The sequence below is a fragment of the Chiloscyllium plagiosum genome, chromosome 21 (assembly GCF_004010195.1).
Source record: "Chiloscyllium plagiosum isolate BGI_BamShark_2017 chromosome 21, ASM401019v2, whole genome shotgun sequence".
Classification (NCBI taxonomy): Eukaryota; Metazoa; Chordata; class Chondrichthyes; order Orectolobiformes; family Hemiscylliidae; genus Chiloscyllium; species Chiloscyllium plagiosum.
In genome coordinates this window covers 54,080,953-54,107,887 of record NC_057730.1, presented here as the reverse complement: position 1 = coordinate 54,107,887, position 26,935 = coordinate 54,080,953, and the positions used below count along the sequence as shown (strand labels likewise).

Here is a 26,935-nt window from a genome sequence, read left to right as displayed (position 1 = left end):
GATTGGAGCGACTGGGCTTGTATACCCTTGAGTTTAGAAGACTGAGAGGGGATATGATTGAGACATATAAGATTATTAAAGGATTGGACACTCTGGAGGCAGGAAACATGTTTCTGCTGATGGGTGAGTGCCAAACCAGAGGACACAGCTTAAAAATACGGGGTAGACCATTTAGGACAGAGATGAGGAGAAACGTCTTCACCCAGAGAGTGGTGGCTGTGTGGAATGCTCTGCCCCAGAGGGCAGTGGAGGCCCAGTCTCTGGATTCATTTAAGAAAAAGTTGGATAGAGCTCTCAAGGATTGTGGAATCAAGGGTTATGGAGATAAGGCAGGAACAGGATACTGATTAAGGATGATCAGCCATGATCATATTGAATGGTGGTGCAGGCTTGAAAGGCTGAATGGTCTACTCCTGCACCTATTGTCTATTGTCTATTTTGTTCTACATATATTGATGCATTCATTCTTAGCAGGTGCTGCTGTTTTCTGTCTGAGAGGGTTTGTTTGTGTACTTATCTCCTATGCATTGTTTACCACTGTACAACAAAAGTCTGTTCATATTATGTGCCAATAATTTTAAGTGCAGTTTTCTTTCTGAATTCAGTCATAGAAGGTAGCCATCACTGGCTAGGCCATCACTAATTGTTCAGAGTCAACTGTGCTGTGGGTCTGGAGGCATATATAGGTTACTTGTAGTATGGCAGTTTCCTTCCCTGAAAGTCAACCACATGGGTTTTCCCAACCGTGGTCTCATGGTCACCATTAGACTATTCTTTCATTGAATTCAAATTCTGCCATCTGCCATGGCAGGATTTGAAGCCAAGACCCCAAAACATTACCTGAGACTCTGGGTTAATTGTCTTGTTACAGTAACATTACGCGACTGCCTCAGTGGACTATTGTGAGCTTTCTGTTTAGATAAACTGAACCGTGAGGTATCTTTAAAGAATTTATGATGGATATTTAAAATATTACATATGTTATATTATGTTATATGTGTTACTAGGGAAGTTGCAGCCTAGTTGTATTAACGCTGGAATGCTAAGCCAGAGTCTCAGGCAATTATCTGGGTTAAAATCCCACACGGCAGATGGTGAATTTGAATTCAATAAAAATCTGGAATTAAGAGTCGAATGATGACTATAAATCCATTGTTTTTTGTTCGAAAACCCATCTGGTTCTCAAGTGTCCTTTAGGGAAGAAAGCTGCCACCCTTACCTGGACTGGCCTACATGTGACTCCAGACCCATGGCAATGTGGTTGACTCCTAACTGCCCTCTGCGCAATTAAGGATGGGCAATAAATGCTGGCCTAGCCAGTGACACCCTTATTCAGTGAATTAATTTTTTTTAAAAACTGCATCTTTAGAAAAAAATGTTGGCATCATGATTGAGGAATTGTGTGCAGCAGTACACCCAAATGGTTCAGGACATGCTTCTGAAGCAAAGTTTGTTTTTGGGCTATTTTGCTGTGTTTACGGTGAGGAATGAAGGAGTAGCAAAGGATAAAAACAATAAAAAATGTTGAAGCAACAATATTGGAAAATGAGAAAATATCAAATCTAAGCACAAATAATGTATGAAATATGTATAAACAGAAATACTATTCCACTACAATATAGTGTTTATAGATTGTTAGTCTTTTCTCATGGACTGCTAAATACTATGCCTAATGTAGCAGTTCTGTAGATATCTCTTCCAAAGAATGAGCAATTGATACTTATTATGTCTGTTTAACTATATTTTGCATTCACCTTTTGTAATCTCTGACTCAATATTAACCTTTTAAGATACTGAAATCCTTACAATTAGCACAGTTGCATATATAATGATCATTAAATGCCAAAGGAAGTATTTAATTGTGTGAAGCACTTTACAATGTTTCAATGATGGTGATGAAGGCACATTTAAATGCAAGAATTTCTTTTCAGACTTTTAGATTAGATTTTATGCACTTAATTTATGACGCCTTCTCTGAATAGGCAAATTACTTGCAAGTCAAACTTGAATTCACAGGCAATAACTTCTTCATTGCTCAGTAGGGACTTAATATGCCATCTGTTCTATTTTGCAACATTCAGTAGTGAGTTTTCAACAGAACCTTTTGCATGTTGTATAAAATGTTGTATTTGTAAGTCACAATTTTTCTACTTTGACTTTTGGCAGCCCTTTACCATTGATGCTGTACTTTAATATTGATTTTAATGTGTATTCTCGTATTTAAAATACCTTTAAAATTGTAACTTTGCTAAATTCTGTTGTTATGTGTCCAGAAAATGAACAGGATTAGCAGACTTACTGTCCACAAGCTGACAACTTCTATATTGATTTACTCAGGCATTTGGCAGGCGTGCATTTTAACTTGGGATCATTTCCTGCCAGCTAAAGTAATCATTGCTTCGGCAAGTTTTTTTTGAGTAGGCAAAAGCCTTAAATGTTTATCAGCTTATTTAAGCAAGTTCTTCCATACAATTGGTGGTATCTGAAATAAGTTGATGCCAGTGATGGATTTTGTGTATTACCAGCTTTTGCAGCTTCCTTTGGTTCTCAAGTTTATTTGTTACGCTTCTCATTTTAGTATTGTCTGCAAGTTTGGACACTGTTTAGAATCCGTTAATATTGTAGATGTACAAATAAAGCAGAAATTGTTCAAAACACATACACCAGAACAGAATCATTTGGTACAAGAACTGTCGTGAATAGCTGCCCTTTGCTGTTACTATGTTTTCTTCTTTATATCTACTTTTCAATCTAATTTTGTCCCAAATTCTGAACCTTTAATTTCTGTTAGTTTCTGTGTGGTTGCTTATCAAGGCTTTTCCTGAAAGTCAATCTTTACTACGTCATCCATATTTTCCTCATGGACCATTTTGGATGCATCCTCAAAGACACCTGCTAAGTTTGCCAATCAGGGCCTTCCTTTCATAACCACGTTGGCTGCATCTGTTTATGCTGTAATTTTAGTTTTTAAACTAAATAAAAGTTTTCTCCATCACAGATTAAAACCACAGATTCAAAAATGGTCATCAACCAATCTCTAGCATGCCAGCACACAATCAATCTCAAAAGAAATGTAACTTATAGAGCCATTGATTTTTCCCCAGGTCTATCCCATAAGGGATATTACCCTCATATAGCAACATTTTGCTCTCATTTAGATGAATGAAATGCTCTAATTGTTGACTTTTATTGTAATATTCTACCTCTCATTTCACTTCCTGAATTTACTTTCACGTCAAAAGTATGCCTTCTGTCTGTACTGAAGGAGAATACTCAATGTCCTCCCCTAATTAAAATTTTCCTTTCAGAAGTATCCACTCACATTTTTAGAAAAATCTGCTTTCATAGAATAGTCTCATGAATGGTTGTACTCTACTGTTGAACGAGGCCATTCAGTGTGTTTTACGTGCAATAGTTTCCTGCCAGGGCAATTCATCTCTTGCACCTTTTCACCATTCCTCTGCCAATTTTTCGTCTTCAGATCAGGATCTAATTCTCTTGAAAGCCACAACTGAATCTACCTATACAACACACTCAGACAGTGCATGCTAGTTCAAACCATTCATTGTGTCAACGCTTTTCTGCATAGTGCATTGCTTATTTTGCTGTTCACCCTAAGTCAGTGTCCTCTGGTTCTTGATCTTTCCACCAGTCGAAACAGTTTCTTCCTTTCTCCTCAGCCCAGATCCCTCATGATTTTAATACCTCTATCAAATCTTGTTTTGACTTTCTACCTGTCAAGGTGAATAGCCCCACTTTTACTGACATGTTTCTCATTGTCACTTTCTCTTCCTTGTTAATAATATAAAGCAATCTTTTAACTTGGAATGTGTAGTCATCACTACTAATAACTTGTTATTTTTCCAGTTCATTCTTTTATCATTCTCCATTGAAAATTTAGATATTTTGAAAACGTCATTGCATTAATTAATTACATGTTGTAGAATTACAGATATACTAAATACAAATACAATGAGTTCAAGCCTGTTGCATACATCTTCTCAACCTTACCGTTTTGATGGCATTGGGCACTTCTTGAAGTGGTTGAGTGTTGCCCTCTCCTTACAACTTGTATTCTGCCTGGCAGTTTGAATTGTCATTTAGCAAGTCAAGACTGGATACAAATTACTGAGCTTCTTTATTTCACAGTAAGAAACCATTAGGCTCAGATTCACTAGTTCATTTATCTTCATGTAATGCTGTTAAATAACAAATGCATTGTGTTACCCCGCAACAGTGGGTTGTTTTATTAACTTGAATCAAGTTAACTCCTCTCCCTTCTGTCTAGCATATCAGAGCAGCACCTTCTCTTTCTGTAATCTCCTGTCTTTTCAACCTTCTCAAAGCAATTTGCTGTCTGACTGTATCAGCCTTTTACATCTCTCTTTGTTTATTGAAAGCCTTAATCCAAGTGACAATTTTTGTGAAAACTCACTACACCTTCCCATTATGAGCAGAATCTATCAGCGTTACTTGGCAATGACTTCTGCTGGGTTTAAATTAAAAGAATTTTGCAGCAGCAATGATTATGAACAATCACTGGAATGTCAAATTATCGTTCATTTTCTCCAGCCTGCTGCTTTGGACATGTCATCTGGAGTTTGATCTGTAGCAGGTCGCTCTGCTGGTGAAAGATAATCTGTTTAGAAAATACTAATCTGTATTTTTAACTTAAAAGCATAATTGCAACTCAGTAATGCAAGCTGTTGATAGCACTATGTAAATATTTAACTATTCTTTTTGTTTCATGTTGTCAACCAAACCTGCAGAGTATGTTAGAATCCTGTAAAGCATTCCTATTCATCCTTTATTATTTAATGTACAAGTCAGATTGTTTCTGCAGTATATCCATGGTGAAATGATTAAAAATTAAAGTAAATGTAATGATGTAGTTATTGTTTTTAGGAAGCTGTAGACTTCCTAATGCCAGTTTCACTATTTCAGTGAGAATGAGGTAACCATAGCATAAATTACTAATAATTCTTCATCAGGAATAAAATTTATGTCAACCAAGGAGACCTAACTAAATTATCATTGAGTGCTCTGACCAGAGCAATGAGACACAGCTGAGAAAAGGTCACAGTATTTAAATGATTAATGCAGAAATGTAATTTCACTGCTGTGATTTGATTCCTGTTCAACTTATTGACACACAGTGTATGTCAGACCAATTTCCAAGAAAAAGTTGTTGAATTTGAATTTCCTGTGATCTGATTTAAAATATTACAAAATGCTTATGAGTCATGTAATTCAAAGTGAGTTATTTTTAAATGTATCCATTTTAAAAATGTCAATGATGTTGCTACATGGGATTATGATGTCATTGCATTCACAGAGACATGGTTCAAACGAGACACAGAATGAGTTTTTTAACAATCCTAATGATCAAGTATTCAGATTTGACAGTGAAGGGCAAAGTGAAGGCAGCTTGGCAGCATTGATGGAGGATGATATTACAATTCTATATAGGATATAATAGATTAGGACTTCAATTGAAGAACCAGAGTCGAGACTTGCATTTCCTCTAATTTCTGTTCTGGGCAAACCTTCAAAGGTCTATATGGGGCAACAAATTCTGAAACTGGAACCTTGGCATGGCTATGCGGTTTAGAGGTTGAAGCTGTTATATCGATAGGGGCTTATTTGTAAAGTTCTAAGTTTTCATCGACATGAAAGTTAAGGGTTATGGGATATGGGCAATAAAGTGGAAATGAGACCACAACCAGATCAGCTATGAACTTAGTTATGAATTATGGAGCAGGCAACAAGGACCAAATGGCCTACTTCTGTTTCTACAAAAAAAGGAATTGGACAAGCCTATTTGTCTCTCATCTTCGAGTCACGAGTGGATTAAAGTCCACCTGCAGAACTTCAGCACAGAACCCAAGGCTGGAATTCCAGTACAGCAGTGAGGAAATGTTGCCCTGTTGAAAATGCCATCTTTTGAGATGTGAGATTAATTGAGGCATTGTCTTCTTGGGATGTTATCAATGGGATTTTGCTACATGAAGTGTTGATGTAATGAATTGCTGCGAATTGCATGAACAGCACCTTGTTATGAAAGACCTGAAATAAAGAAATAAGTCGGAACTCACCTCAGTTCTCCCTGGATACAAGAGTAATTCTGCATTTCTAAAAGGAATGAGAAGTTAAAGATTTTTATCTTGCACTCTTCAGAACTTGGATGCAGGAAACAGACTTGGAAAAAATAGAGTCAAGAGTGTGGTGCTGGAAAACTACAGCAGGTCAGGCAGCATTTGAGGAGCAGGAAAATCGACATTTCCTTCCTGATGAAGGGCTGTTGCTCTAAATGACAATATTCCTGTTCCTCGGATGCTGCCGACCTGCTGTGCTTTTCCAGCACCACACTCTTGACTCTAATCTCCAGCATCTGCAGTCCTCAGTTTCGCCTTGGAAAAAATAGGTACCATTTTATACAGAATGAGAAGAAGATGCTGATTGGTTGGGCCATAATTGGCATGGAGATACTGCAAGACATGTTAACTGTCATCTTTAATTCTCAGACCAAGCAGTTAGCTATTGATTGGGCCTCACCATTGACATGGAGATGCTGCAGGTTTTTGTTGTCTCCATTAAGCCATTTTTTTTGATAAAGTTACAATGAATGTACACATTTGTTTTGTCTACACGTGGCAGGGTCCTGAGTGTCTATATAGCTTCCAGCACAGGAAAAACCTATCAAATTATAGTCCTGGCCAAATGGTCAATGGAACTTGCTTGATGTGAATGCTATACTTGGAGCTCACATATTACATTGCATCTTTGTGTTGTAGGCAAAATGTCTTTGTTGGCTCAATGGCAGCATCCTGTTATCGAGAAAAATACTCTTGGATTTCATGTAGTTGTACCATTACTGTATTAAACTTCACCAGTTGTTCCAGGGTAATCTAATGTAGATTGGGCTCCCCCTCAGAGCCACTACTGATGGATGTGTCATGAGTTTTCATGACGTGCAATGAATGATGATTTGATTGTGGTACTCATTAACATGCAAAATAGTTTTGATATGGCCTAAATCAGCATTAAGATCACATGATGAGCAGATGGTTAGGGCGCTATTCACAAGGTTGCCAATTAGATTCAACTTGTGTGTGTGGTTCTGAAAGAATTTCAATTTGTGTATTGACTGGTGGATGTAGGCCTTCAGTATATAGTAGTTAACCCATTTTCTTAACAAATATATTGAGGAAGGGGAACTTATTTGATTACCATTGAAATGGAGCACATTTGAATGTGGAATGATGTTTATTAAACTGTATAAGAAAATGTTTTGATGTGACTGGATACAAATGTTACAAATGTGTCCTCTACATATCAGAACTTTGCAAGAAGTAGGAGGTTCGTGGTCTTTCCATCACATTGTACTTCTCATGATAACCAATAAAGATGTTAGCAAAAGCTGGGCCTACCAGGGACCCCATTAGCCATGTCATCTAATTGGGTAAATAAGGTGTTGTTAAAACTGACATTAACTGCGCAAGTTGCTGACTTCATGAATTCAGTTAACACAGATGGCACATCTAGATTGTTTGATATAGTGACATAGTGCAGATGTCAATAGCTTGTTTGAGTGGTATGCTGGTAAATAACTGGAATCAATGGGAATTGGAGGTGGGAAGCTCTCCGATGGTTGGAGTCACCTTGCACAGAGAAGGTTAGTTGTTGTTGTTGGAGATCAGTCATCTCAGCTCCAGGGCACATCTGCAGGACTTCCTCAGAATAGTGTCCTCTGCTCAACCATCTTCACTTGCTTCATCAATGACCTTCCCTCCATTATGGCATCAGAGATGGGGATGTTCATCATCAGTTGCACAATATTCAGCACTATTTGAGACTCCTCAGGTATAGAAGCAGTCCATTTTGAAACAGAACAAGATCTGGACACTATCCAGGCTTGGGTTGACAAGTAGCAAATAACATTTGTGTCACACAAATGCCAGGCATCTCCAATAATTTACAATATGACTACTGCCCTTGATGTTCAGTAGCATTACCATCGCTGAATTCCACCATTTCAACATTGTAGGGGTTACCATTGAACAGAACTCAACTGGCCTCGGCATGTAAATAAGTGGCTGAAACAGATGCCAGAGGTTGGGAATATTGTGACGAGTAACTTTCCTTCTGACTCCCCAAAGCCTGTTCACTATTTACAAGGCACAGATCAGGAGTGTGATGGAATACTCCCCACTTGCCTGGATGGGTACAACTCCAAAACATTCAAGAAACTTAACATTATCCAGGACAAAGCAGCCCATTTGATTGGCACCACATCCACAAACATTTACTCCTTCCACCATTGATACTCACTAGTAGCCATTTGTATTATCTAGAGAGGAATGCAGAAATTTGCCAACAATCTTTAGCCAGTACATTACAAATTCCCGATTACTTCTATCTAGAAGGACAAGGGCAGCAGACACATGGGAATGCCATCACCTGCAAGTTCCCCTCCAATCCACTCAGCATCTGATTGGAAATGTATCTCTATTCCTTTACTGTTGCTAGGCCAAAATCCTGGAGTTCCCTCCCTCGTGGCATTATGGGTCTACCTACAGTACATGGACTGTAGTAGTTCAAGAAGACAGCTCACCACCAACTTCTAAAGGGCAATAAATGCTGGCTTATTCAGCGACACCCTCATCTCACGTGCGAAAACAAGCAAAATAAACTGGCAATGTCGAAAGAGCACATGGACGTGCTGTTACTCTTAATATGTAATTCTTATGTGGTCTTAGTCAACGTGAAGCAATTTTTCATTTTGTATGTAGACAAGTAATTTTGAAATGGTTGCAATTGCGTACATAGGCATTTGGTCAATTCATATTGCGAACAAGGTGGCGGTGGGTACTGTAGATGCTGGAGATTAGAGTCAAGATTAGAGTGATGCTATAAAAGCACAGAATGTCAGGCAGTGTCTGAGGAACAGGAAAATCGACATTTCAGGCAAAAGCCCTTCACCAGGCCTTGTTCCTGATGAAGGGCTTTTGCCCATAACATCGATTTTCCTGCTCCTTGGATGCTGCCTGACCAGCTATGCTTTTCCAGCACCACCCTAATCTTGACTCATATTGTGAACAGCGCTGAAAATGTGTTGCTGGAAAAGCGCAGCAGGTCAGGCAGCATCCAAGGAGCAGGAGAATCGACGTTTCGGGCATGAGCCCTTCTTAAGGAACAAGGCCTCATTCCTGGTGAAGGGCTTTTGCCTGAAATGTCGATTTTCCTGCTCCTCAGACCTGAAGAAGGGCTCATGCCCGAAATGTCGATTCTCCTGCTACTTGGATGCTGCCTGACCTGCTGCGCTTTTCCAGCAACACATTTTCAGCTCTGATCTCCAGCATCTGCAGTCCTCACTTTCTCCTCATAATTTGAACAGTCAGTAATGGATAGGAGGTAAGGGAGCATTGATTTTTTTTTGTGTCTTGCTTAGTCTGTGCATGAACAGACATAATGAACCCTGAGGATGAGTCCATTCATATATATATTACCAGGTAGGTCCCCAGCCTTAATTTTTTTCTAGTTAGTAAACAGAATATACACTGAAAGTAGGTAGTTTATAAGACACTCAGTTGCTTTTATTCTGACAGTTTGAAAGAAACAGTGATTCAGTGCAAGTATTAACCATGTAGATATGGATTGTATAATGTGTTCTATTTGGCATCACTGATTCTGATCTCTAGCTATGCTGTGCTTGTGCAATTTTTGGAGATTTCAGTACAGGTATTTGAATGATGGCAGACATGATATGGTTGAATTCTAAAACAGACCTAAATACAGACAATGAAATGTAAACTTCTCTGTGATAAACATAAGCTGAAAAAAATGGTTATACACTGTGAATAAGAAATGTCATTTTAATCTACATTGTAAAACTCCTGGATCTCTGTTTTGACGTCTTTCACATATATTGGATACTTCTGCAGAAGAATTTATTGTTGCATAAAATTATTCAGACTGAAAATCACAGCAACTTGCATCTGTTGAAGTGGGGTGGCACTTTGGCTCAGTGGTTAGCGCTGCTGCCTCACAGCACCAGGGACCCAGTTTCGATTCCAGCCTTGGGCAACGGTCTGTGTGGAGTTTGCACATTCTCCCCGTGTCTGCGTGGGTTTCCTCTGGGGACTCCGGTTTCCTCCCACAGTCCAAAGATGTGCAGGCCAGGTGAATTGGCCATGCAAATTGCTCGTAGTGTAGGTGCACTAGTCAGAGGGAAATGGGTCTGGGTGGGTTACTCTTCAAAGAGTCGGTGTGGACTTGTTGGACCGAAGTGATTCTGGATCAGTGGTGCTGGAAGAGCACAGCAGTTCAGGCAGCATCCAACGAGCAGCAAAATTGATGTTTCGGGCAAAAGCCCTTCAGGAATAAAGGCAGTGAGCCTGAAGCGTGGGAGCTAGGCAGGTCGGACAATGTTGAAGTCACGACGTGGTTGAAGAGCTTCAGGGCAGAGGAAATGACCTGGGAGTTGCAGTGGGAGAGGGACTCCCTGAGATTCTTGTAGAGAGAGAAGGAAAACTTCTTCAAGGCAGGCATCCTTGCAAGACGATTCGGAGTAGGGTTAAAATCAACGAGGTAAAAACAATGACTGCAGATGCTGGAAACCTGATACTGGATCAGTGGTGCTGGAAGAGCACAGCAGTTCTGGCAGCATCCAACGAGCAGCGAAATCGACCGAAGGGCCTATTTCCACATTGTAAGGAATCTAATCTAATCTAGTTAACTCAATAGTGAGTGCAGATAGGATATGTGTCAGAGTGTAGTGGTGGAAAGGCATAAGCCCTTCATCAAGATTCCTGATTCTCCTGGTCGTCAGATGCTGCCTGACCTGCCGTGCTTTTCCAGCACCACACTCTCGATTCTGATCTTCAACATCTGCAGTCCTCACTTTCTCCTCCAAAGGTAGGATGTGTGCCTAGGGATGTCTAGAATTGTCAAGTTGAGAGACTTCGTATATCATCAGTTTTTTCTGAAATGATTTAAAATATTTTTTCTAATTTTGATGGATGTTGATTGAGGCTCAGATTTATTTTAATGAGCGTTGTGAATGAAAGGACTTCCAGTTTCCTATTGCCACATCTTTAATTTTGCCAACTTTGTCCCCACTTTACTTAATTAATTAATCCTAATTATTTATAACTTTGTTTATTTCTCAACACTGATTCTCCGTGCTGTATGCACATTTGAGTTAAATTAGTGAATTACCCATTTCATTAGTTTCCCAGTTCATTTGCTTGTGACTAGTTAATAGTTATCCTAATTGTCCCTTCTCTTTCTTGTTTTCCACTCCTTACCTGCAGTGATTCTCCTAACCTCTTTGCTTGTCATTTATCCTGCCCTTTTTCCACCTCCTTTCCACTCCAGTTGTCCTCTTTCCTTGACTTGAGGCCATTTTCTCTATCCCTATTGTCCATCCCAACGTTTTACTCCTTTTGGGCCTCACTTGGTTCCCGTCTTCCTGATCTTTTCTCTGTCTTCGTGTTCTCCCTTGTCTCCTAATGTCTTCATTCTCTCATATTGTCCCACCTGCCTTCTCCTTCCTCTTTCCCTCAATTTGAAAAGGTCAGAGAACCACAGAATGCAGGGCATAAGGCAACCCCTTTTATTTTCAGCTCCAAAAATCATGTTCGTATATTCAGCATATACGTTGACTCCCCCTTTTCAGGCAAACAAACTATACTTTCAATAGTAGTCAATCTAATGTTTCCACCCACAAATAGATATCTTGCTCAGAGGTACCATATAACAGCACTGGAAAAGGTGCAGAGGAGAGTTAGGGTTAGGATTAGGATGTTGCCTGGGCTGGAGAATTTCACTTATGAAGAGAGGTTGGATCGACTGACATTGTTTTCCTTAGAGCAGAGGAGATTGAGAGGAGACATATTTGAGGTATAGAAGATAATGAGGGGCATAGATAGGGTAAAAACTTTTTCCACTTCATGAAGGGGTCAAAGACCAGGGGGCATAGATTCAAAGTAAGGAGCAGTAGATTTAGAGGAGATGAGGAAATATTTCTTCATCAGGAATTGTGGGAATCTGTAACTCAGTACCTGTAAAGGTGGTAGAGGCAGAAACACTCAGAACATTTAAGAAGTTTTGGATGTGCACTTGTGGTGGCCAAGATGTACAGGGCTATGGACCAAGTGCTGGAAAGTTGGATTTGAACAGTTAGTGGTTATTTTTGATTAGCGTGGACACAATTGGCCAAAAGACCTTTTTCTGTGCTGTAGACCCCTATGAAGCAAAGGAACAAGTCAGTAAAATGGGCTGTGTTATGAAGAACAGCAGGAGCTTAAGACACACCCACACGGGCCGAGCCACCTTTTGTGCTCAGCACTAAAGTCTTCCTCAATTTTTGGAGGGCTTTTTGTGAGGCTTCACGTGTCATCATATATGCCAAAATTTAATCGAGGAACAGCGTATCAGGTTTTAGTATCCAACATTATTACGCCATCCACTCAATAGGCCTCCAGTTCATCTATGTTCTATTAAATGAGGACCTGGAAGCAATCATTATCATGGAAGAGGTAGTCTTGGGCAAGATAATATAGCTAAGGATAGACAAGTCTCCTGACCCTGATGGAATGCATCCCAGGGTACTAAAAGAGATGGTGGGAGAAATAGCAAGTGCACTTGTGGTAATTTTCCAAAATTCCCTGGACTGTGGGGCAGTTCCAGCAGATTGGAAAACAGCAAATGTGATGCCCCTGTTGAAAAAGGACGGTAGACAAAAGATGGGGAATTATAATCAGGTAAACTTAACTTCTGTAGTGGGGAAGATGCTTGAGTCTATTATCAAGGAAGGAATAGCAAGGCATCTGGATAGAAATTGCCCCATTGGGTTGACGCAGCATGAGTTCATGAAGGACAGATCATGTGTAACTAATCTACTGGAGTTCTCTGAAGACATTACGAGCACGGTGGAGAATGGACACCCATTAGTTCTGGTGTATCCAGATTGCCAAAAGGCCTTCGACAAGGTGCTGCACAAGAAGCTGCTGCGTAAGATAAAGATGCATGGTGTTATGGGTATCCATTACAGGATAGAGGATTGGTTAACTAACAGGAAGCAAAGAGTTGGGATAAATGAGTGCTATTCTTGTTGGCAATTAGTAACTAGTGGTGTGCCTCAGGGATCAGTATTGGGGCTGCAATTATTTAGTTTGCATAACGATTTGGTGTTGGTGACCATGTGTAGTATGTCTAAGTTTGCAATGACATGAAGGTGAATGGCAGAGCAAGTATGCAGAGGCCTGTGAAACATTGCAGTGGAACCTAGATGCTTTAAGTGAGTGGGCAAAGGTCTGGCAGATGAAGTACAATGTTAATAAATTTATTAATAAATGTGAAGTCATCCATTTTGGTAGGAATAACAGTAAAAATTACTTGAATGGTAAGAAGTTGCAGCACGCTACTGTGCAGAGAGATTTGGGTGTCCTTGTGCATGAATCACAGAAGGTTGTTCTGCTGGTACATCAGGCAAATAGAATTTTGTCCTTCATTACTAAAGTGATTGAGTTTAAAAGCAGGGAGGTTATGTTGCAGCTGTACAGGGTGCTGGTGAGGCCACATCTCGAGTACCGCGTGCAGTTTTGGTCTCCTTACTTGAGAAAGGATGTACTGGCACTAGAGGGGGTGCAGAGAAGGTTCACTGGGTTGATTCCGGAGTTGATGGGGTTGGCTTATGAGGAAAAACTGAGTAGACTGGGATGATATTCATTGAACTTTAGAAGAATGAGGGACGAATCTCATAGAAGCATATAAAATTATGAAGAGAATAGATAAGGTAGACGTAGAGAACATGTTCTACTGGTAAGTGAAACTAGGATAAGAGGGCGTAGCCTCAAAATTAGGGGGAGCAGATTTAGGACTGAATTGAGAAGGAACTCCTTCATCCAGAGGGCTGTGAATAAATGGGATTCCCTGCCCAGTGAAGTAGTTGATGCACCTCCAGTAAATGTTTTTAAAGCTAAGAAAGATTTTGTTTGAACAGTAAAGGAATTAAGGGTTATGGTGAGAGGGCGGGTAAGTGGAGCTGAGGCCATGATAAGGTCAGCCAAGATCTTATTGAATGGTGAAGCAGGCTGAAAGGGCCACATGGCCTATGCCTGTTCCTAGTTCATGTGTTCTTATGTTCTTATTAACCTACTTTTCTTTCCCTTCCCTTTCCTCACTCCACTTGTCTCTAACTGGCCTGCTGTATCTTTAACTGGTAGCTTACATTAACTCAATGTTTGCAATTCCATTTCAGGTATGTAGCAGTAAGATATAAGGTAGTAATTATGTTTTAGATGCAGACTTTCAAATATAAAGCTTTGAGTTGATTAGTTACCATTCAGAATATTGAGACACAGTAAATATGGTATATGGTTGCATCTATTATTCTTTGGTTAATTTTGTTTAGAAGGTTAGCTCCCAAATCGATTTGAAGTACTTGCAGCATTTCTGTTTTGTCTGAAGGTGATGTGAATTTCAGAAAGCAAAAGATGTTAATTATATTATCATATGATAATTTTATTCAGCTTTGTGTGATACTGGGGAATGTTCTTTACCAAATATATAGGCATCTTATTGTGAAGTGTGAATGCATTTTGAAACAAAATTGTCATTTTACAGCAGGACATTTTATATTGAGGAAAGTATGGTAGTATTCTAATTTGATGTAGATGGCACGGTGCTCTCTTATCTAACTTACCACCTTTGGCTCTTGGGACAGAAATTTAGAAGGTAATGACTGGCATAGCATTAGCTGATCCAGAACTTGAACATGTGATGTGAAGCTGAAGCAGGAAGGACGATCAAACTTCTGGCAGATGGTGCAGTTGGCTGTGTTGAAGGTTTTTGAATGCAAGCTAATGAGGGAGAAAACCTTTTCACAGAAAGCACATCAGTGGGTAGCAGAACAGAATTTCCTGGTTAGCGTTTGTTGATTTCTTAAAATAAAAACCTTTATGTAGAAATGAAGAAACTTTATTTTTCAAATTAAGATGCATAAGCGATGCCATACTTTGCTCATTATGCTTGAGCAGTCACATCACAAGTACAGTTTGGCTACATAGCTCATGCAAGACAGAAAATAGCTTCAGTCTGTAAGAGTGATCAAACATTTGGAACATGACAACAGTTCCGGAGAAGTTTCATCAGTTGTTCCTCAACTCATCATTCTGCAAAGTTGTCTTTAGGTTAGCTTTTTAATGCTGATCTTTATTGAATTCCATGAACTTCAGAATGTCCAATGACATTACCACTACACACCACCTTCCCATTGCAATCATGTGAAATTGGCAACCTGAATCTCAATTAAGGAAAGAATGTACCATCTGTGATATAGTCCATTTCTTATTGTTTTATTTTCAGATTCTACTTTTTCAGGATGGTTTCGCATCTTGGTAGAGAAGTGAGAAAATTGGTAGAAAATACACGGAATCAAATTGTGTGGTGAATAGAAGGCACTGTTAAATGCATAGAACAATTTTAATTTTAAAAAAAATTCATTCACTGGGTGAGGGCATCGCTGGCCAGGCCAGCATTTATTGCCCATCTCAAATTGTTAAGAGGCAACCCCATTGCTGTGGGTCTGGAGTCACACCTGCTAGACCAGGTAAGGATGGAAGTTTCCTCTCCTAAAGGACATTAGTGAACCAGATAGGCTTTTCTTGACAATCAACAATAGATTCATTGTCATCAATAGACTCTTAATTCCAGATATTGAATTTAAATTCCACCGTCTGCCAAGGTGGGATTTGAGCTCAGCTCTCCAGAGCATTACCTGGGTCTCAGGATTAACAGTACAATGGTAATATCACTAGGCCATCACCTCCCCCTGAAACTGAAGCATTTTGATTTACATTATTGTTGACATTGCCTGAACTTTGTATTTAATTTTATACCTTGAGATATTTTCTAACTAACCTGTTCAGAAATGCTATGCCATACCTCTGGAGCAGGTGGGACTTGAACCCAGCCCTCCAGGTAGGAACACAGCTGCTGCATCACAAGGAACCCTAATTTTATACCTTGCTGCATATTGGAAGAAAAGAATATATTGTATTCATGAACTACAGGTTCAAATAAATGTCATCTTGTTAAGACTGAATTTATGACTGAATTTTATTAAAAATGTTCTCACAGCTATAATGCTTATAACTATATGATACAAAAACACTCTGCTTTTTTGAGAAGTGACATTTTGGTTTTGATAATGGTCAGGTGAATAAATAAGCTCAGATGATTATAATTTAAAATCATTGTTTGTAATAATATTTTATTGTATACTTAAATATTCTGAATGAATGGTGACAACTCCTAATCATGGAACATTGACAGTCTTAGCATTTTTCAGATATGCAGATCTTAATTTTGTTGCTTTCATGCAGAGCAGAAGCCATTTTAAATCACTTTGCTGTCTCAATGTTTTTGAATGCTACGTTACAAAAACATGTAAATTTCATGATTTAATACTGCAGTGTTTTCAACAGTGAAACATTTGGATATTCTCATAATGTCAACTCAGGAAAATAAACAAATTACGATGGATTTTAAAATTAAAATCAGTTAACACATTTTGTGGATTGATACTCTTTATATCTCATAATGAAATCAACATTGAGCATTTTGGTAGACAGTAACTATTTCAGAGCCCCATTAAGGAGGATGTTAACTTATGTAGTGTCTTAAATACATGAATATATCAGCCAATTTATACTGTATTTAAAAATGTTGACATCAATATTCTGACTGCTGAGTCCTAATCATTTCAGGTATTTAACATTGCATATAAAATTCAAATTTTGAACTAACTTGTTTTGATTAATGACAGAGGCCCACATGATGCATTTCAATACTACTTCAGCTTTGTTTTTAACAATGTCATCTCTTTGCCCTGGGGTCTGTCTTTATTCCTTTATCCACAGATGCTTGCAAAATTTTATGCTACTGTGATTTGTTTAACTAAGTTTGCCACTTGTGTAAAATGCACAAATTAAGCAAGTTGAGAGCTAAGTGGGAGTCCTGAGCCTACATTTGCCAGAAACAAGAGCACAACCTTGCAGCAAAGTTCATCACAACAGATGACTTCCTAATGCTTCAGATTCAGGCAGGAACCAGAAACTCGAGTTTCATTCATCAAGATTATCAGGACACAGAGGCATGGTTCAGAATCAAAACTCACGAGGACCTCAGCTTTTGTATCACTTGGAGTGCAGGGCAGGATTTCCCTGCTTGGCAGTGTCTTGGGGAATGTAGTCTCTGGCTCTGATACTTCCTTTCCAATGTTGTGGTGCTGTTCCATTGAACTGGTGGTCTCCACATGTCACAAATGGCTAATCTGCTAGACAGACTGCTGAGGAGGCTGCAAATTCATCATTAATTCAGGCTTTAACAGCCTAGTTGACTGCCCTCCTTCGTATGGCAGACAGCCAGTCTTGTTGCCAACCTGTCTCCATGAAAGTTCCCTTTTCCCCAGCAGTGTGAAGGCATTGGAGCTCTCTCAATTCAGGTTCCCATATTTTCCAACACACTCTGCTTCCAGGTCTGTGCTGTAGGGCTGGATTAATTCCCAGCATAAGTTTAGAGTTTCCTCTTTTTTGTAAGCGTGCTATTTTGTGTCTCAAATTACTCGTGCTGCTTTTAAAAAAAATCTTCTGGAAGAAATCCACCTTATTTGCACTTCAGTGAAACAAAACTGTCTGCTTCAAATGCCTGATGAGCTTGTTCTGTAGGTTTAACTACTCGCTCACTGAGATAATGTCTCCCAAGGTTCGTTTAGAATTTACCTCCCTACTGTTCAGGGAGAAATGAAACAGCTTGCTACTTCTATATAATCTAGTCACTTTTAAAACCTAAAAACAGTATTCATATTATCCCTCTCAACCTTACCTTTGCCAGTGAGAATATGAATAATTTATGTCGTTAGTTGTTATAATCCAATCCCTCCATCTCTTCAAATATTCTGGTTACTCCCTTAGTATCCTCTCAAGTGCTTCAGTATCCGTTTTTGTGTTGGATAAAGAAATCTGCCCTTTTGGGCAAGAAATCTGTCTTTACCTGGTTTGGCCTACATGTGACTCCAGACCCACAGCAATGTGGTTGACTCTGAACTGCCCTCTGGGCAATTAGGGATAGGCAATAAATACTGGCCTAGCCGATGATGCCCATATCCCGTGAGTGAATAAAAAAGAGGCCTGAAATCCCATGATGTCTGCTCCAGCTTTCTAAACAAACATTGTGTGTAGTGCCATTCTTCTGCTTTCTCCCTGTAACTCTGTAGATTCATGTTCAAGTGACCAACTAATTTTTCGTTGAATGCCTTGATTGAACCTGCCTCCACCCTACTGTCAGGCAATGCATATCAGACCCTAATCACATCTGCATTATTACTTTTAAATTTTGTCTCTGATAAACTTAAATTTGTAACCTCTCTCTCTCCATCCATTCATGAGTGGAAACCCTATTTACTCTGTCCAGACTTCTCATGTTTTTGAATATTTAAGTTAGATCAGACGTTTCTTCTCCGAGGAGAACAATCCTAGCCTCTTTAGTCTTTATTCATAACTTTCTTCACTCCTGGAACCATTCTCCCAATCCTCTTCTGTATTCGCTCCAATGCCTTCATAACTTCCCCATAATGTTATGTTCAGAGCTGAGGCTGAACCAGAGTCTTATTTGAAATCAACATGAACTCCTTGCCTTTGTACTCTATACCCCTATTAATAAAGCCTAGGTGATTGTGCACTTCATTAATGCCTTCTAAACACATCCTGTCACTAGAATGACATTTTGGTGGAGATGATGGTATAGTTATAATGTCACTGGACCACTAGTCAAGATGTCCAGTCTAATGTTCTGGCGACATGGGTTCAAATCCCACCATTCCAGCTAGTGGAATTTAAATTCAATTAATAAATTCTGGAATTGAAAGTCTCAGTAATACGAATCATGAATCCATTAGCAATTGTCATAAAAATCTCTGTGGTTCACTGATGTCTTTTCGGGAAGGAAATCTGCCATCTTACTGACATGCGATGACAGGTCCATGGAAATATGGTGGATTGAATTGGCTGAGTTAGCCACTGAGTTCAGGGATTTGGGATAGACGACAACTGTTGGCCTTGCTGGTGATGCCTGTATCCTATAAAAAAAGTCAAAAGAAAATGCACAGATACACCTAGGTCCCTTTGCTCCTGCACTCCTTTTATGGGGTTATACCTTTTATTTTATATTGTCTTTCTGTATCCTTCCTACCAAAATGTGTCACCTCAGTTCTGTGTTTTGAACTTCATCTACCATTGATCTGCCCACTCCACCATTATATTTTATGCCTTTTTGAATTTTTACACTAACTTCCTCACAATTTACAATGCTTTCAAGTTTCATATCATCCAAAAAAAAAATGAAAGAGCACCTTTTGCAACATGGTCTATTCATTGGTATATATCAGGAACAGTGAGGATCCCAACACTGAATCCTTTGGGAATCTCACTCCAAACCTTATTTAATTCTTTTTATTTTTGATTTAAATTAAAGCCAACTTGAGGGGCGGTCTCAAGTATTTTTAACTGGATTAGTCAGAATCTTGCAGATTTTATCTTGTGAAATCACTGACTCTCTTCACTAAAATTGCAGTTTAATTAGCTTGTGACCCAAAGTGGGAAATCTGGAGATATTGTCGCAGTCACTGAAACTAAGCATTGCTATAACTTGAGTTTGAAGTTATTCATCAGGCTTGTATTGATTTCTTTTTAATGAGTGACCACTCTTAATTGCACTATTCTTTCACTTTGTGTATTTGTAATTAGATCAACAGGAACAAGAGCAATCAGTTGACATCACAAACCTGATTCGACATAGTATCATCAAATTTTAGTTGGTTTTACATGGTGTAAAACGTAAGCAATGTAGTGGACATCTAGAGATCATGTTTAAAGTGAAATGGCCAATTAGCCTGTAAAATTGTGCATTTTGATGCTTATTCTCATCAAATAGTTCATGTATTTCCTTGAATTGATTGTTAATGTGTTACTTGTGAGTGTTTGTTTCCTTTGGACAAGAATGAGAAATGTTTTGTTACGAATGGTTCTATCCCCTGGCTTTGTGACTCTGTTCCCATATAGGTATATTTGCATGACTTGAGATCTGTACTCAAACTGCCAGATTCTGTAAGAACGTAAGATATGGGGTAGAAGTAGGCCATTCAGCCCATTGAGTATGCATTACAAACCAGCTATCCAGCTAATTCCCACTTTACACAGTGAGATACATTTCAAACGTACTGGTGCTAAGGGGATGATGCTACTTACTGCTAAAGAGCTGTCACGAAGACTTGTCTTAACACAAGATGGCTTTTTGGAAAATGAGTTGAAGCAAGTATTAAAATTCATAGCCTGGCGGATAAATAAGGGGCTAATGATTTTGCTGAGGATATCAAGTACTACTTAAGGCCACACTCAGCTTTCAGAGTTCACTTAATGACTACAATTGACTGTCCAGTGGCACGGTGGCTCAGTGGTTAGCATTGTTGCCTCACAGCGCAAGGGACCTGGCTTCAATTCCAACCTCGGGCAACTGTCTGTGTGGAGTTTGCACATTCTTCTTGTGTCTGTGTGGGTTCCTCTGAGTGTAGGGGTTTCCTCCCACAATCCAAAGATGTGCAGGTTAGATGAATTGGCCGTGCTGAAATGTCTATAGTGTTCAGGCATGTGTAGGTTAGTTGGGGGTAAATGTAGAGGAATGGGTCTGAGTGGGTTACTCGTCGGAGGATCAGTGTAGACTTTTTGGGCTGAAGGACCTGTTTCCACACTGTAGGGATTTTATGATATAGTACATTGGCGTGAAAATCGCTTTGGAGTTAAGGGATCAAGACTGACTGTTCACCTGTAAGGAAGCTGGAGCGGCCACATATTGTTATGTGAAAAGATTCTCTCTTTTGTTCCTCTGGTCATAGAGGCACAGTTGACCATCCAACGTCAGATTCTGTTGCCTTTTGTTATGTGCTTTTTGATCTGGAAGAGATGAAGGTGATTTTGAATATGGTTTGCAAATGTGGTTGTCCGTGCATGGTGCCTCATTTGGTTGAAGAGCTGCATGTTGTATTTAAGGTGTGAGTAGTGCCTGTGAAGATGCGATATTGTGGGAAGTATAGCTAGTTGATCAATGTTTTGAAGTTGTAATGCTGGCCCGTGTGCTTATTTTTAAAAATTAATTCATGGGATGTGGGTGTCACTGGCTGGGCCAGCATTTATTGCCCATTCCTAGTTGCCCTTGAGAAGGTGGTGGTGAGCTGTAGGTTATCTTACAACACCGTTAGGGAGAGCTTTCCATGATTTTGACCCAGCAACATTGAAGGAACGGAGATATATTTCCAAGTCAGAATGGTGAGTGGCTTGGAAGGAAACTTGCAGTTGGTGATGGTGTTCCAATGTATCTGCTGTCCTTAGCCTGCTAGATGCAAATGGTTGTGAATTTGAAAGGGGCTATCTGACAATCTTCGGTGATTTCTGCCGTGCATCATGTAGATGGTACATAGAGTCATAGAGATGTACAGCATGGAAACAGACCCTTCGGTCCAACCTGTCCATGTCGACCAGATATCCCAACCCAATCTAGTCCCACCTGCCAGCACACGGTCCATATCCCTCCAAACCCTTCATATTCATATAGCCATCCAAATGCCTCTTAAGTGTTGCAATTGTACTAGCCACCACTTCTTCTGGCAGCTCATTCCATACACGTACCACCCTCTGTGTGAAACAGTTGACCCTTAGGTTTCTTTTATATCTTTCCCTCTCACCCTGAACCTATGCCCTCTAGTTCTGGACTCCCCAACCCCAATGAAAAGACTTTGCCTATTTACGCTATCCATGCCCCTCATAATTTTGTAAACCTCTATAAGGTCACCCCTCAGCTTCTGACGCTCCAGGGAAAACAGCCCCAGCCTGTTCAGCCTCTCCCTGTAGCTCAAAGCCTCCAACCCTGGCAACACCCTTGTGAATCTTTTCTGAACCCTTTCAAGTTGAACCCGTGTGGGCAGCACGGTGGCACAGTGGTTAGCACTGCTGCCTCACAGCGCCAGAGACCCGGGTTCAATTCCCGCTTCAGGTGACTGACTGTGTGGAGTTTGCACATTCTCCCCGTGTCTGCGTGGGTTTCCTCCGGGTGCTCCGGTTTCCTCCCACAAGTCCAAAGATGTGCAGGTCAGGTGAATTGGCCATGCTAAATTGTCCGTAGTGTTAGGTAAGGGGTAAATGTAGGGTTATGGGTGGGTTGCGCTTCGGCGGGTCGGTGTGGACTTGTTGGGCCGAAGGGCCTGTTTCCACACTGGAAAGTAATCTAATCTAATCTAAATAATCTAATCTACAACATCTTTCTGATAGGAAGGAGACCAGAATTGCATGCAATATTCCAACAGTGGCCTAACCAATGTCCTGCACAGCCGCAACATGACCTCTTGTCTGAATTAAACTCCATCTGCCACTTCTCAGCCCATTGGCCCATCTGGTCCAGATCCTGTTGTAATCTGATGTAACCCTCTTCGCTGTCCACTACACCTCCAATTTTGGTGTCATCTGCAAACTTACTGACTGTACCTCTTATGCTCGCATCCAAATCATTTATGTAAATTACAAAAAGTAGAGGACCCAGCGCCGATCCTTGTGGCACTCCCCTGGTCACATACTACTGTTACTGAGCAGTAATGGTGGATGGAGTAGACCCTTTTGGATGCAGTGTCAATTGAATGGGGCTGCTTTGCCCTGGATAGTCTCAAGTCTGAGAGAAAACAGAGCCAGCATTTCAGGTCCAGTGACCCTTCCTTCAAACTTCATAATTTTAACGGAGATTGGCTGCTCTGGAGACCCAATTTTAACTATTTGGAAATCTGGCGATATGAATGAAATATTTTTTAAAAACTGCCTGGGTGAGCTGTGTCATATGAGGTATATAGTAATAGCTTAATGAATTCATCCTATAAAAGATTTCCCCTGCAATCTTCTTTAATTAATCCCAAATGGGAGGTGTTATTTCCTGATTACTTTGTTATTTTAGATATGAAGGAAATCAAAGAATAAGGCAGCAGGGCAGAAATTAAGATAGAAGACAGTTCACAATTTTATTGAATGGCAGAAAAGGCTCAAGAAAATGTCGGCTACCCCGTTCTCATTTCTGATCTTTATATGGCGTTAATTGTTGCGTGAATCTCAAGCGACTGCAAGGCATGGAACACACTGGCAAATGGACAGTGAATGGTTAAAATCAGAATGCATTCCTACTTAAGATTATTTATGCTACCAATATAGATATTGATTTATACGAACTATTTCTTCCACAAGTGAATTTGTGAAAACAAACTAAATATTTGCAATCTTAGCAATTCATTTGATTGACACCTTCAGGCATGATTGAACCTTTTAATGCTGAAAGGTGTTTTGAACAAAGAAGTGGAATTTCGGGATAATTTAGCGATGAATTTATTTTGGAGATTTTATTAGTTTTATGTGCCAGTTTTCAAGATTTCAATCTTTAAGTCATATTGTTGCTTGCTTCTTATGTGAATGAGGTGATATGTTAAATATTCCTTTGAAATTAATATCATAGCATAAACTCAAAGCTAATTCAATAGTTGAGAGTTATTTTACAAATTATGTAGGTATGGCCAAATGACAATACATAGAAAATACAGAATGGAATCTCATTGAGACATCAGTATTCTTCCTTCCAAGCTGGAAAGCTAGTGAGTGCCCCGTACTGCCTTTTTTAGGGAAGGCCGACATTATTATTATGAATTATGATAACCTGGAATCAGCGCCACTTGGAAGCCCATGGCTATTGCTGAAATGATCAAACATCGGAATTTCAGGATTATGAGGTGATCCAGACCACAGCTAAGTCTTGGAGGATCAGCAGGAAAGGCAGGTGGGATGGTTCTCAGTATGTATTCCCCTGCCTTGCTTTTCCTGATGTCCACTTCACTTGAGCGTTGAATGCTTTTGTTTCTCCCCATAAGGGGTAAGCTGATTTGGCTGTCATGCATGCCATATATGACAAGCCCATCTGCAACTGAATTAATTCCTGCAGGCAATAGGCTGAAGCTCTTAAAAAGGCATGAGTTGGTGGCAGAGTGAGATGGTCGATATGGGTCTTAACATTCACAACTTAAGTGAAGCTGAGAAGCGGGGGATGCTGGCACACCACTTAATTAATTTACTTAATTAAATGCCCTTCTTACTTGCAAGCTCACTAGAAAGAACAGAAGATTCTGCCAAAGTAATAAACTTTGTAGTTGGAATGATATTTTAGTGTGCAATAATGCTTCAGTACCATAACGAATAAGTTTATTTGGTGTTGCAGGAAAAAGACATATTTTCTTAAAGCTTTTTATTTTGCATTCATTTGTACAATTTGTGAGAAATACCAAACAAAATGCTTGATATTTGTCATCAGTCAACATCTAACTGCTACATTTTCTATGGGCTGTGTCTCTACCAATCAGAACCTATTTGCCAATTAATCAGCATGATGTTTTCCCTTTTACGGTGATATTTCTTGTGAATTGTCCTGATGAATGCAAGACAAAAAGCTTCAACAAAATAGACTTTTTTTACAGCAATACTCAAGTTCTTTATGACCAATTGACTGTTTATAAATTTCTTTGTGTGATGTAGCATAACAAGTTGCAATTTTAAACTTTTCTCACTATTTCATCTTGTTTAGTTCTTCCAAACTTACGGAGTGGTGATTCTGACATTATGATCCCAGAACCTAAACCTGTGGTCGATAATGATGAGCTGGCTAACACCTATGAGCGAAAGCTAATAGAGGTAAGGAAACCTTTTAGTTATGTACTCTTCCACTTATTTAGGTATCTAAATGTTAAGGTAAGCTGTTTTTTAATTTTCCTTTGTTGGTTTTCCTGACAGCTCGGCAGCTGTAAATAAGGGAGTAAATGGCTAATACTTTTGATGTGCATTAATGGAGATAGGAAGTTAAGTACTACTGGATAAGATATATTTTCTGTTGAAGCTGTTTGTTTTGACTCATTGGGACAATTCAAAAGAATGTCAGTGTAGAGGAGGACAGTATCTCATACTGCATGAGAAGAGCATGTTGGTTGGTTGACAAGTGAACTCTGATTGGTAAGAACATTGCCATGGAAATGTAGTGAATTAGTAACTGGGAATGGTTGTGTGAATAACCGTGGAACGAGATTCATTCTTATTGTTCACCTTTCCTTGAGTCAAATTCCATGCTTTCTCAGAATGTATTGCAAAACAATAACCACTCAAAGTTCAGTGTGACTGATGCAAAGCAAGGAGTTCAAAAGTAAGAAAGGACAATAATATGGGCATGAAAGCAGAGCTAGCTGAAGTGGACTCAGATATTGGTGAGCATAAAGGCCAGTTGAGAAGCAGTGACAAATGTTTAAAAGGGTGTTTCAGAGTATTCAGAAGAAGTACGTTCCTACTATATGGAAATATTACAAAGGGAGGACCATCATCCATGGTTAACAAAAGAAGTTAAGGAGAACATTAAACTTAAAGAGCATATGTGAATGTATGCGCAAAGGTAAATTGCATTACAGATGACTGGTCAGATTACAGCAGACAATAGCCAAAAGATTAATCAGAAATAATATGTTAAAACCTGAAATGAAGTTAGCTAGAAATATAAAAATAGATACTATATGTATCTAAAAAGGTAAAGTGACTGTTCATCCTTCCGAGAGTATGAATGGAGAGTCAATAGTGTGTCGTAAAGAAATGGTGGAATAAATTAATATTTTTGTTCTATCTTCACTATAGAGGATAGAAAGAAAATTCATTAATACCTGCAATTGTAAAGATAGAAGGAAGAAATGGTCTTAGTGAATTTCTAGTCACTTGTGAAGTGGTACTGAGCAAGCTCATGGAGCTCCAGGCTGACAAGTCTCAAATTCTAATGGATGTCATCTTAGAGTCTTGAAAGCTATAGCTAATGAGCTCATAGATGCATTGGTGTTAATTTTTCAAAATTTTTCAGATTCAGGAAATGAAACCTTTATTCTTGAAGAAAGCTATTCCAAAGTGCAAAGTCATTGAGGTGTTCCTAATATGAGTTACAAGAGATATGCACATATTAGGAAGGCTGATGGGATGCTATCCTTTATTACAGAGGAATTGAACAAAAAAACACTTGAGTTATAGAATCATAGAATGGGTAGATTGTCTTAGGAAAGAGTGAAAAGGCTGGTCTTGTTTTCACTGGAATTAGAAGTGCAAGGGTGACTGTGTTGAAGTGTATAACATTCTGAATGACTGACAAGGTGTATGTGAATATAATGTTTACTCTTCTGAGTGATTCCAGAACTAGTGTTACAGGTAATTCTCCTATAAAGTGTGTTTATTAAACACGATTTGGCTGTAATGCAATTAGTGAATAGCGAACCTTTTTTGTAAAGTGAACTCCCATTCACTATTACGTGATTCCATCCCTGACACTAGCTGAACAACAAAACCCAACTATGTGAAGGTACAGTGCTGTAGTCAGTGATTGTGGTGTTAAAGTTTTAAATGTACTGTATTATTTCATTAAAGTACATGATTTAAAGATTTACTTAGACTGTGCTACCATTTGTGTTAGGCTAACTATTATTTTTCGTGATATTTTTGGCGGTTTGCTCCAACCTTATTTTTCCCATAGGCCCCATTATTTATATTGTGTGATTCTCTACAACATGAACGCACTGTTACATTATAGGAGAACTACCTGTAAATGCTATTCAAATTGGGAGTCTCCCTTTTAGTATAGAAATGAAGGGAATTTTTTTTTCTTGGTGAGATGTGTGATTTTGGAACTCTGTAATGCAGGAACATTATATTAGGTTGCAGTGGAGGCTGAGTCATTGAATATTTTTATGGTGAAGGTAAGATTGATTCCCTTGCCTAACAAG

General features: G+C 39.3%; 1 protein-coding gene across 1 annotated transcript in view; it reads left to right on the top strand.

Annotated features, from left to right (window-relative positions):
* Positions 1 to 26,935, top strand: part of snx29 (sorting nexin 29) — a 495,640-nt gene that overhangs the window by 201,562 nt on the left and 267,143 nt on the right. Inside the window, exon 14 of the mRNA XM_043711094.1 lies at positions 24,721 to 24,827. Coding sequence (XP_043567029.1) covers positions 24,721 to 24,827 — 107 coding nt within the window. The remainder of the gene's footprint in view (positions 1 to 24,720; positions 24,828 to 26,935) is intronic.